Below are 12,084 nucleotides of genomic sequence, written 5' to 3'. Positions count from 1 at the left end.
TTCACTAATTTAGACAACTAATTACACTAGAAAAGAGGAATATTTTAACTTTTTCAAGACATATACATGTTTTGTGTTTCTAATGTTTTATGTAAGGTAAATATGCGAGTGATATCTGTAGGTTATTTGGAGAATGGAGACATGTTTTCAGAAGGCCTTTGCAAACTAAGTATGTAAAAACCACTAAGCTTTTTATTTGTGATGAATTTTGAGTATTGTATTTGGGTAGAAAAAATATTTTCACAGGATTCATGTTTTTTTCAAACTCAGGCTCATTAGGGTAGATGAATGAGATGGTCTTTAGATACTTTAGATATTCTTTTTTAAATGTTATATATAGGGGCACTTGGGTGGCACAGTCTGTTAAGCTTCTGACTCTTGGTTTCGGCTCTGGTCGTGGTCTCAGGGTTGTGAGATTGAGCCCTGTGTCAGGCTCTGTGCTCATCGTGGAGTCTGCTTGAGTTTCTCTCTCTCTCTCCCCCTCCTGCTCATTCTCGCATGCGTGTACGTGCTCTCTCTCAAATAAATAAATAAATCTTAAAAAAAAAATAAAATGGTCATATATAATGGAAAATATATTCCCAGATGGAAAAATATAAACGACCAACATATATTAGATACAAGTTAAATTTCACTAATAAGCAAAGAAGTACAAATTAAACAATTGGATTTTTTTTTTCTATCAGATTGGCAAGGATGAAAAATATTGCTAATTCCGTAATAGTGAGGATTTGGAGAAGTAAGTATTTGTTAAGGAAAAACACTCTCCCATCTTTTTCCTTTACTCTCACACTACTACCTTCCTCGTAACACTTCCAACACCAGATGTGTGGGTTTTTTCCCCTACATCAAAGCAATTCTCTGCAATACTGGCTGGGTGTCCTACAGTTCAGTTAAATTTGGACACTGACAGGAGTGAGCATAGACCTTATAGGTCAGGGGCTCAGTCCCACGAGACTGCCCCCACTTTAGATAACAGTTGTAAGTAGTAGGTCCCCAGGTTACCCACAGCATCTGTCCTACTTGGCTATAAATCAGAGGTTCCCACGACCCCCTACTTGGAGTCAGTCTTTTGCTACAACAGCTCACAGAATTCAGGGAAACACTCCTACCAGTTCATTATATAGTGAAATATAGATAAAGGATACAGGTGAACAGCCAGATGAAGAGATACATAGGATAAGGTCTGAAAGGCTCTTTTTTTCCCATGGAGTTGGGGTCCTCCACCCTCCTGTTACGGGGATGTGTTCACCAAGCCGGAAGCTCCTTGAACCCCATACCATTGGGATTTTTATGGAGGCTTCATTACATTGGCATAATTTGATTATGCCATTATTAACTCCATTTCCAGCCCTTCTCCCTTTCCCAGATGATGATGGGATAAGGCTGAAAGTTTCAAGCTTCTAATCATGGTTTGATTTTTCTGATGAGCAGCCCTCATCCTGAAGCTATCCAGGAGTCCACCAAGAATTGCCTCCTTAGGAATGTCTTTTCTATCAAATTTCAAGGGATTTAAGAGCTTTGTGTCAGGAACTGGGATCAAAGACCAAATATTAGAGCAAAAGCTGCTCCTAGTAGTCTTGTCACTTAGGAAATTACAAGGGTTTTAGGAACTCTGTGCCAGGAATGGGAGGCAGAGACCAATATGTATTTTCTGTTATTTTACAGTTTTCTGTTATTTTACAGTATTGCACAACAGTTGTTGGAAGTGTAACTGGGGAGTTTTGTTTTTTTTTGTTTTTTGGGGGGAGAAGGGCAGAGGGAGGAGAGAGAGAATCTTAAGCAGGCTCCACACAGGGCTCCATCTCATGAGCCTGAGATCATGACCTGAGCTGAAATCAAGTCAGATGCTTAACCAACTGAGCCACCCAGGTGCCCCTAGGGAGCTTTTTAAGAAGTGAATTCAGGGGTGTCTGGGTGGTTCAGTGGTTGAGCGACCTACTCTTGATTTCAGCTCGGTTCATGATCTCAGGGTGGTGAGATGGAGCCCCATGTTAGGCTCCGTGCTCCGTGCAGAGTCTTCTTGTCCCTCTCCCTCTGCTCTTCGCACCTTCCCCTTTTCTCACTTTCACTCTCTCAAATTAAAAAAAAAAAAAAAGGGAGTAAATTCATGCTGTATATCAAACTTCGAATGCACACGGTCGTTTCTGGCTATTTACCCTGAGGGAATTCTTATACACTTTCATATTTGTGTGGTCAAGGATATTAGTAAAACTATTGTTTATAATAGCAAAAGTTAGAACTAATTGAAGTATCCTTCAAGAGAGAATTTGTTTTGTAAAATTTTTTTTTAAGATTTTATTTATTTATTTGAGAGATGGCAAGAGAAAACATGAGGGGGGCGGTGAGAAGAGGGAGAAGGAGGCTCCCTGCTGAGCAGAGAGCCTGACCCGGACTGGGGCTGGATCCCAGGACCCTGGGATCATGACCTGAGCTGAAGGCAGATGCTTAACCAACTGAACCACCCAGGCGCCCCTGTTTTATAAATTTTGGGAGACTTATGTAATGTATTACTACGTAGCCACACACACAAAAAGTGAGTGCTATATATCTTCGTCTGCAAAGATATTTACGGTGAGTTGAAAAATGAAGAAGAGTTGCAGAGTAGTCTGTATTGTGTAGTCTTATGTTTGTTAAAATAAAGGATATATGTACATAAATGTATATAAGAAAGTTAGAAAGACTTAACCCCAAAATGTTAATGGAGATTACTTCGTAAGAGTAGGGAAACTCACTCTGCCCAGAACAATTTCATGTTGTTATTTTTCTTCCACAGTATGTATGCACTGTATTTGTGTATGAAAAGACTTTAAAGAAGAAAAAAAAGTGGTCTTGTAGTAGTTTCCTAGGGCAGCTGTAATAAATTTTCACAAACTTGGTGGCGTAAAACAACAGAAAATTATTGTCTCATAGTTCAGAAGGCAAAATGCCTGAAATTAAGGTGTGGGCAGGATTAGCTCCTTTGGAGGCCTGTCTGTTCCATGCCTCTCTTCTAGCTTCTGGTGGTTGCCAGTTATCCTCAGTGTTCCTTTATTGGAAGATACATCACTCCAGTCTCTGCCTCCGTCTTCACATTGCCCTCTTCTCTGTGTCTTTGTGTCTCAAATCTCTCCATTTTCTTACAAGGCCATCAGTCATTAGATTTAAATCCTTTTTTTTTTTTAAGATTTTATTTATTTATTTGACAGAGAGAGACAGCGAGAGAGAGAACACAAGCAGGGGGAGTGGGAGAGGGAGAAGCAGGCTTTCCTCTGAGCAGGGAGCCCAACACCGGGCTCGATTCCAGGACCCAGGGATCATGACCCGAGCCAAAGGCAGACGCTCAACGACTGAGCTACCCAGGCGCCCCTAGATTTAGATCCTTAACTTACTACATGTGCAAAGACCCAATTTCTAAATAAGACCACATTCACGGGTACCTGGGCTTAGGACTTAGGCATGTCTTTTGGGGGCCATTATTCAATGAACTGCAAGTCTGATAGTCTGTGCTAAAATGTTTTCTTTGGCTTTAGGAATAGAGTTTATGGTACTTCATTGAAATGACATTACCACACAGCCATGTGAAGCTGACAATTTTACAACAGATTTCATTTAAAATATAATTGCTTATAAATATACTTTCTGTTTTTGGAGTCAGTGGTACAGGGAAGTACAGTTAGATGTTTTGTTTGAGAACAAAGTGGAGAAAATATCACTCTCCAAAATAGTGAAAATGAGATGAATCAACTGGTAGTAATAGTTAATGCTTGCATAGTATTTTACATTGTCAAAGCCTTTTTTTTTTTTTTTTTTTTAAAGATTTTATCTATTTATTTGAGAGAGAGAGAACACATGAGAGGGGATAGGGTCAGAGGACGAAGCAGACTCCCTGCCGAGCAGGGAGCCTGATGCGGGACTCGATCCAGGGACTCCAAGATCATGACCTGAGCCGAAGGCAGTCGCTTAACCAACTGAGCCACCCAGGCGCCCACATTGTCAAAGCCTTTTAACAAAGATATGGGGAAGTATGTGAAATTACCTCCATTTTATTCTTGGGAAAGTCAAAGCTCTGAGGAAGGTCAAATGGCACAGTTGGTAAGAGACACAGTGGGCTGGAGCTCAAGTCAGCCTGTGCTGGGATCCATTCTTCTCAATCCACTAGGGAGAAGAGTGATCTGACCCGATCCCTGATCCTTCGGGTGTTTTCTTTTTTTTAATTTTACTAGTTGATAAAGTACTGATAGTGATGTGGTTTCCCAGTAGATTTGTTGGAAATTGACTTCAAAGCAAGTCCTTTATTCAGGTCTCTTGGGTGAGTAAGTACAGATATATACTTTAATATTTTCACATGAATAGAGGACCAGTTAATGGTTTATTAAAGAATTACCAAAATTCTTTACTAGATCTAACAGGAGGCTTAGTCAGATTCTACTGAGACATCTGTCTGCCAAGTAAAGCACAGCCAGGTTGCAAAATTCCTGTGCATGAACACAAATAGTTGGTGTTTCTGCAGTTTCTCTGCATCATCAGTGTTGTCTTGAGTTGGTTATAGTTTTTCTTGAATTCTCTTCTTGTTTTCATATTTAAGTTGTTTAGCTTCAACATGATAGATTTAGTGTATTGTGCATTGTTTAATTACTTACAGTAGTTACAATGTAGGCATAAGCAGTATTTTTCACCAATTTTCCAGTAATTGAAGATAAGTATGTATTATAGTTCAAATCTGAATCATCTATACTGTTACTTGAACAGATGTATGTATCTTCCCTAATTTTTCTATATAGTAACATGTCACTGTATTACTAAGTTCTTTTTCCGTTGGAGTGGGAGCAGGTGCTGTAGATAAGCGGAGGGTCTTACATGTGCAAATATGACTGAGACCTGTTGCTGTAGGATATTCATTAACAAACTTGAGTAATTTATTTCTTTGGCAGTTAGCATTTAATCTCAATAAATTGGCCATATGAATTATCAGAGCATGTATGGTTGGTAGACTATGATTTAGTCTGTCAGGACTTAGTTCCTCCTAGAGAAGTAATAAAATTAAGGTTCTAGGGCAGATACTTGACCTTTTATGATTCTTAGCCAAAATCTATGCAGAGCAGTGGTGTCTGCTGATCATTTTCAGATCCTAAAACTTGGTTTATTTAATGTTTTTATTATTTTCTAAGAAAGTTATTTATATTTTTAATTCCAGTATAATTAACGTACAGTGTTATATTAGTTCCAGTTGTACAATATAGTAATTCTCAACAGTTTTACAGTGCTCAGCATTATAAGTGTATTCTTTTTAGGATCTTCCTACTTGCTGTCTTCCTATTTAGTGTTTTTAAAGAGAAGCCATGGATTCTGCATTTAGATTTTACCTATTCCAAAAAGGCATCTAATGATTTTATCATGGAAACACAGGGCAACACTATGGTGGTTGTTGATGTATGATGTGCTGTTCCCTCACTGAGACTAGCTGTGTTTTTTCTCTGAAAAACTCTCTTGAGTCTCTTTCATGACACTTGGGGATGCATAAAAATACTATTTAAATCATTTTCTTGTCAGAAGTAAATGAAAATCCAGAGGCCAAAAATTTGGCTGGTGAAGGGAGAATTAAATTCCATAAAGGTTAGTAAGTAAATTTTTCTTGCTAATAGACACTTCAGGAAACTTGTACATTGAGTGATGATTTTCCTCTTGACATTAACTACATTTATAAGTTTTTATGTTTTTTTATAGGATTGTTAAGTGTGGAAAGACTCAATTGATTTGGATTTTTTTGCCAATGTTTCTTTTAGAATGGGAAATTGGTCACTGCAGTATCCAATAATACTATTCAAGTCCACACATTTCCTGAAGGAGTTCCAGATGGTATATTGACTCGCTTCACCACAAATGCAAACCATGTGGTCTTTAATGGGGATGGTGCAAAAATTGCTGCCGGATCTAGGTAAGGCCCTCTGGCACCAGAAAAGAAAGTAATATTAGAACAGAATGGCCTCATTCATTGGCTTCAGGGTTACATTTTCAGGACATTTCTGTCCTGAAAGACATTTCTGTCCATTTCAGGACATTTCTGTCCCTTCTGTGAGTGTGTGTGTGTGTGACGTAATTTTTTGCGGGGTGGGGAGGCTTCAGAGGGAGAGGGAGACAGAGAACTTTAAGTAGGCTCCATGCCCAGCGCAGAGCCTGATGTGGGGCTCTATCTCACAACCCCAAGGTCATGACCTGAGCTGAAATCAGGAGTCAGATGTTTAACCAACTGAGCCACCCAGGTGTCCCACTTAATTTTTATATTCAAGTCTTTAGTAAAGGTTTTTGAGGGCAACCTTGTGCTTCTTTGTGAATTGAGATATCTTGCTTTGCAGACAGCATGTTCAGTAAATGCTGAAAAAGATTGGGGAAACATGATAGTTTGATACGAAATTTTAAAAATCATTTCGGGTAGAACCTGGACTGTCAGTATTTTTGTTGTTTCTCTTGATGCTTATTTGTCATAGGGAAAAAAAGAAAGGAACTAATGAATTGCTGAGGTCAAGTAAAAGGCATAGTACTTTATTTTTCTTTTTTTTAAGGATTTATTTATTTTAGATTGTGCATGAGCAGGGGGAGGGAGAGAGAAAATCTCAAGCAGACCTGCTGAGTGTGGAGCCAACACAGGGCTGGATCCCAGGACCCTGAGATCATGACCTGAGCCGATATCAAGAGCTGGCCTCTTAACCAACTGAGCTACCCAGGTGTCCCTGACATAGTACTTTTTTTTTTTTTTTTAAGATTTTATTTATTTATTTGACAGAGATTGACACAGCGAGAGAGGGAACACAAGCAGGGGGAGTGGGAGAGGGAGAAGCAGGCTTTCCTGCAGAGCAGGGAGCCCGACATGGGGCTCGATTCCAGGACTCAGGGATCATGACCTGAGCCGAAGGCAGACGCTTAACGACTGAGCCACCCAGGCGCCCTTGATATAGTACTTTTAAAAGTGGTTGTGACTTAAAAATAAAAATGGTTGGGACTTTAATTAATAAATAATAGAAGCTTAAAATGTAACTAAGGAAACCAGTTAGGAAGTATTTGTAGTTTATTTATTTATTTATTTTTTTAAAAGATTTTATTTACTTGTCAGAGAGAGAGCACAAGCAGAGGGAGAGGCAGGCAGAGGGAGAAGCAGGCTCCCTGCTGAGCAAGGAGCCTGATGTGGGACTCGATCCCAGGACCAGGGTATCAAGACCTGAGCTGAAGGCAGGTGCTCAACCGACTGAGCCACCCAAGCATCCCAAAGTGTTTGTATTTTAAAGGAAATCCTGAGTTGTGTTTTTAGTATCTTCACTGGGCAAGATTAAAAAGTAGGTCCTTAAATTTGGGTGCCAAATTCTACATGTTGCTGTAAAGAAATTATGACATTTACTCTTGTGATTTTGAAATATTTGGGTCATAGATTTTAGGAGAGGCTTTTGTATGGGTATTTATTAATGTCCGTTATACATTACTCTTACTGTTCATAGTGATTTTCTAGTCAAAGTTGTGGATGTGATGGATTGCAGCCAACAGAAAACATTTCGAGGACATGATGCTCCTGTTTTAAGTCTTTCCTTTGATCCTAAGGACATCTTTCTGGTAATCATTTTTTCCCTTTGTTCTTTTTTTTTTTCCTTCAATATGTTTAAAATTGTAAGAGAATTAGCAGAAAATTTCACACAGTTGATGAAAAGGCTATTTGGTTTATCAGTTGAACCAGTTTCCATATGGTATTATGGCTGTAACTATAGAGAAATTTATTGTTTTATTCCTGCAGGCATCAGCTAGTTGTGATGGAACTGTCAAAGTGTGGCAAATTTCAGATCAGGTAAACTTATCAATTTGAATTTAAGACTTTATGCTCGTTTCTGTCATAAATGAGGTGTTACATAGCTTTGGACTAAATTAATAATTCTTTTTCTTTATAGTTTCTTTTGAGTAGCATTGAATACTGTTTTTGTCATCAAATTCTATAATAATCTAATGTGAAAGTGTGTTGAAGACTAACTGTACCCAATCACAAGGGAAATAGATTTATAGTTCAGTTTTAGGTTTTATAAATCAGTGGGGAAAAATCAGTCAGTATATATTTACTATACTATGAACTACCATGTGTTGGGATCTTGATGTTAGGGATACAAAAATAAAATAAGACATTGGCCATACTTTATTTGGAGAGTCACATAAATGACTTATTCTAACCAACCTGATAAAAGTTTTAAAGGAGGTATGAAGAAAGAGCTCTCTGGATTGGCAGAGGGAACCATTAATTTTTCCTGAGGCATTCTAGAGATACTGTGGCTGCTGAGAAAAGTATCCCCCACAGGGTATGCCTCAATAGCCACAGTTTTTTCCCCTTATGTTTGAAATGTTTAAAAGGGTTGACTTTGATACCTTAACATTTTATAGGAGATTTCTTAACTTTATCTTTGTAGATGTTTTAAGATTTTAATGTATTGGTTTTTCTTTTAAATGTGTGTGTATATACGTTTATTCAGTGAGTATATTGTTCGCTTATTCTACATAAGAAATACGCTTATTTAGTTATTTAAGATTTGTGCTTTTTATACCTCTGAATTATTTAAAGTAATTTAGGTAAATCAGATATCGTAGTTAGATGAAAGTGAATCAAGTGGCTTTTTTCATAGCAGTATGTCAGTTTGAAGAAAGCACCTATGAAATATATTCCATTCTGCATATCTCTTGGAGAAGTTTCATAAAGGGAAATAAACTTTCTTTTTTAAAATATCAGACATGTACTGTTAGTTGGCCACTGCTACAAAAATGCAATGATGTGATAAATGCAAAATCAATCTGCAGACTTGCTTGGCAGCCAAAAAGTGGGAAGGTAAGTGACTCTTACTCTTCAGCCTTTGTTTTAGGTATTTCTTCTAGTTCTTGTCAACTTTGAATGTGAGAATAGTAGAATTCGTTTTTTTTAAATTGTAACTGTTTCATTTAGGTTGTAAGTTTTAGTGCCCCAAGCCAACCAATTAATATTGATATGTTTTAAGAAACATTTTAACTTTGGGAGTGGCTGGGTGACTCTGTTGGTTAAAGCATCCGACTCGTGGTGTGGCTCAGGTCTCAATCTCTCAGGGTTGTGGGTTCAAGCCCCAGGTTGGGCTCTAGCCTACTTAAAAAACAAAATAAAACAAAACATTTTAACTTTGTAAAGGTTCTTTCCTTGTATGAATTAATTTTATATTCTTCTTTATTTTTGTATTTAATGGAACAACTCTGGAAACAGTCTTGTTATGTCTACTCTTACTAGTAGTGTTTAACATTTTGGAGGTAGTAGCTGATAGGCAGGAGATAGGAACTGTTTGAAAAGAGGAAGGAGAATACTTATTATTTACAAATGAAATGGTTGACTATAAGGAGATCTTAAGAAATCAACTGAGGGAAAAATATTATTAGTAAGAAAATCCAGTAAGGTAGTTGGAAACAAACTAATATACAAAACCAATAATAATCCTATATATAAATAATAGCCATTTAGAAAATATATGGTGGAGAAAAAAATGATGCATTTACTGTAAAATCAAAAAAGATGAAATAACAAGGGTAAACTTACCAAAAATGTGAAAGGGCTATATAAAGAAAACTTTAACATTCTATCAAGAAGAGTAAAAGAAGACTTAAATAGAAAAATATATTCCATTTTTAGAAAGGAATTTTCAATATAAAAATGTCAGTTCTTTCTGGGGCGCCTGGGTGGCTCAGATGGTTAAGCATCTGCCTTCGGCTCAGGTCATCATCCCAGGGTCCTGGGATCGAGCCCCACATTGGGCTCCTGGCTCAGTGGGGGGCCTGCTTCTCCTTCTCCTTCTGCCTCTCTCCCTGCTCATGCTCTCTCTCTCTGTATCTCTGTGTCTCAAATGGATAAATAAAATCTTAAAAAAAAAAAAAGATGTCAGTTCTTTCTTAAATTAACCTGTAGTTTTTGAGAACATTCAAATATAAGATATCAGTACGATGTTTGAAGGGGACCATAGAGCCACCCAGGTACCCCAAGAGCTAATTTTCTTAATATTCAGAAAGTTCTTATAAGTCAGGGTGCCTGGATGGCTCAGTAGGTTAAGCGTCTGACTTTGGCTCAGGTCATGATCTCGGGATCCTGGGATCAAGCCCTACATTGGGCTCCCCACTTATTGGGGAGTTGGTTTGTCCCTCTGCCCCTCCCCCCACTAGTGCTCTCTCACATACAGACTGTCTCTCTCTCAAATAAATAGTCTTTAAAAAAAAAAAAAGTTCTTAAAAATCAATAAGATCCAGGGTGCCTGCCTGGCTCGTTTGGAGGAGTGTGTAACTCTTGATCTCGGGGTTGTGAGTTTGAGCCCCACATTGGGTGTAGAGATTACTTAAAAGTAAAATCTTGGGGCGTCTGGGTGGCTCAGTTGGTTAAGCCACTGCCTTCTGCTCAGGTCATGATCCCAGGGTCCTGGGATCGAGCCCCGCATCGGGCTCCCTGCTCAGCAGGGAGTCTGCTTCTCCCTCTCCCTCTGCCTGCCGCTCTCCTTGCTTGTGCTCTCTCTGTGTCAAATACATAAATAAAATCTTTAAAAAAAAAAAAAAGAAAAAAGTAAAATCTTTTGGGGCACCTGGGTGGCTCAGTTGGTTAAATGTCTGCCTTCAGCTCAGGTCATGATCTCAGGGTCCTGGGATCAAGCCCCACATCGGGCTCCCTGCTCAGTGGGGACTCTGCTTCTCCCTCTCCCTTGGCCTGTCTACCCCTGCTTGTTTTCTCTCTCTCTCTGAAATAAATAAATAAAATCTTTGAAAAAAAATAAAAATAAAATCTTTCCAAAAAAAAAAAGTCAATAAGATCCTAATAGAAAGGTGGTCATGGACATGAACAGTGTACATAAAAAGATAATATAGGTGACTTTTAATGTATGAAAGTATATGCAACCTTTCATACCAAAAGAAATACAAATTGAAGCTCTTGTGATAGCCTGTTTTTCATTTATCGGATGTTCAAACATCAAAAGTTTGATTATATACTATGTGGAAGAGAGTGGCAGTTTTTATCAGAATGAACCAACAGTACTAGTTCTAGACATAAATCCTATAAGCGTATTTATATATATGCATTACAGGGTATGTATAATGAAAATGTTGCATCACTGTTTATAGTAGCAAAAGAATAGGAACATACTAAATGTTTATTAATAGGAACTGGTTAAATAAATCCTGGTATTCCTGAAAGTAGGATATTCTGCAATTGTTAAAGTGAGGTAGATCTGTATGTCCTCATTGGGAATAGTCTTCTGATACATTGTGAAATAAAAAACATCAAGCTGTAGAGCAGTAGGTATAAATAGAATTCTATTGTTTATTGTGTATGTACTTGGTGTATATATATATGTACCTATGAATTCTTTTTTTTTTTAAAGATTTTATTTATTTGACAGAGAGCAAGCACAAGTAAGGGGGAGAAGCAGAGGGAGTGGGAGAAGCAGACTCCTGGCTGAGCAGGGAGCATGACAAGGGGCTCAATCCCAGGACCGTGGGATCATGACCTGAGCCGAAGGCAGATGCTTAACTGACTGAGCCACCCAGGCACCCCTGTACCTATGCATTCTTGTGCAGTCTATGCTTATGTGTACCTTTGGGAAGTAGAAATAGGATTTAGGGGTGGGAGGGAGACTTTCTTTTAATATATGCCCTTTGTAGCATGTAAACTCTTAAGACTACTACGTTCTGCATTAAAGTGATAGTTGAGGATTTAGTATGTATTTTTTCTTTGCTCATGAAACATTAATCTAATTTAAAAATCAATACAATTAACATAGTTTTTCTGTTCATAAATATTTTTCTCTTTTTTGTATAAACATGGAAATACTGTATTTTTTCTATTAGTCTCTTTCTTCGGAAGAATGTGTAAGAAGATCAGTTTCCTTTTCTTAAGATATTTAAAGCATTCTGGACCTATTTCTTTCCTTTTGGCAAATGAGATGAATGTTTAGATCCAAAGGACTTAGATTCCTGAGAAGTAGTATCAAAAAAAAGTAACTACAAGTGCTCTGGTTTTCAGTGTAAGCAATAGAGTGATCACTCATTCTTTGCTTATCAAAATTTTAAGTAATTTTCTGAGTT

At 37.9% G+C, this 12,084-nt stretch overlaps 1 protein-coding gene across 3 annotated transcripts in view; it reads left to right on the top strand.

The window, feature by feature from the left end:
- WDHD1 (WD repeat and HMG-box DNA binding protein 1) overlaps positions 1-12,084 on the top strand; it is a 59,862-nt gene that overhangs the window by 10,336 nt on the left and 37,442 nt on the right. Inside the window, exons 2-6 of one of the 3 annotated variants that reach the window (XM_036104555.2) lie at positions 687-739; positions 5,766-5,917; positions 7,470-7,581; positions 7,760-7,810; positions 8,735-8,830. In XM_036104555.2, the coding sequence (XP_035960448.1) occupies positions 7,498-7,581; positions 7,760-7,810; positions 8,735-8,830 (231 nt within the window). In that variant the 5' untranslated portion in view covers positions 687-739; positions 5,766-5,917; positions 7,470-7,497. Of the gene's footprint in view, positions 1-686; positions 740-5,765; positions 5,918-7,469; positions 7,582-7,759; positions 7,811-8,734; positions 8,831-12,084 lie in introns of those variants that run through there. The other 2 variants (XM_036104553.2, XM_078053725.1) reach the window with 2 other exon arrangements.

This window comes from Halichoerus grypus, chromosome 8 (genome assembly GCF_964656455.1).
Source record: "Halichoerus grypus chromosome 8, mHalGry1.hap1.1, whole genome shotgun sequence".
Classification (NCBI taxonomy): Eukaryota; Metazoa; Chordata; class Mammalia; order Carnivora; family Phocidae; genus Halichoerus; species Halichoerus grypus.
Note: the sequence above shows the minus strand (reverse complement) of the source record. Positions and strands in the feature narration are given on the sequence as shown.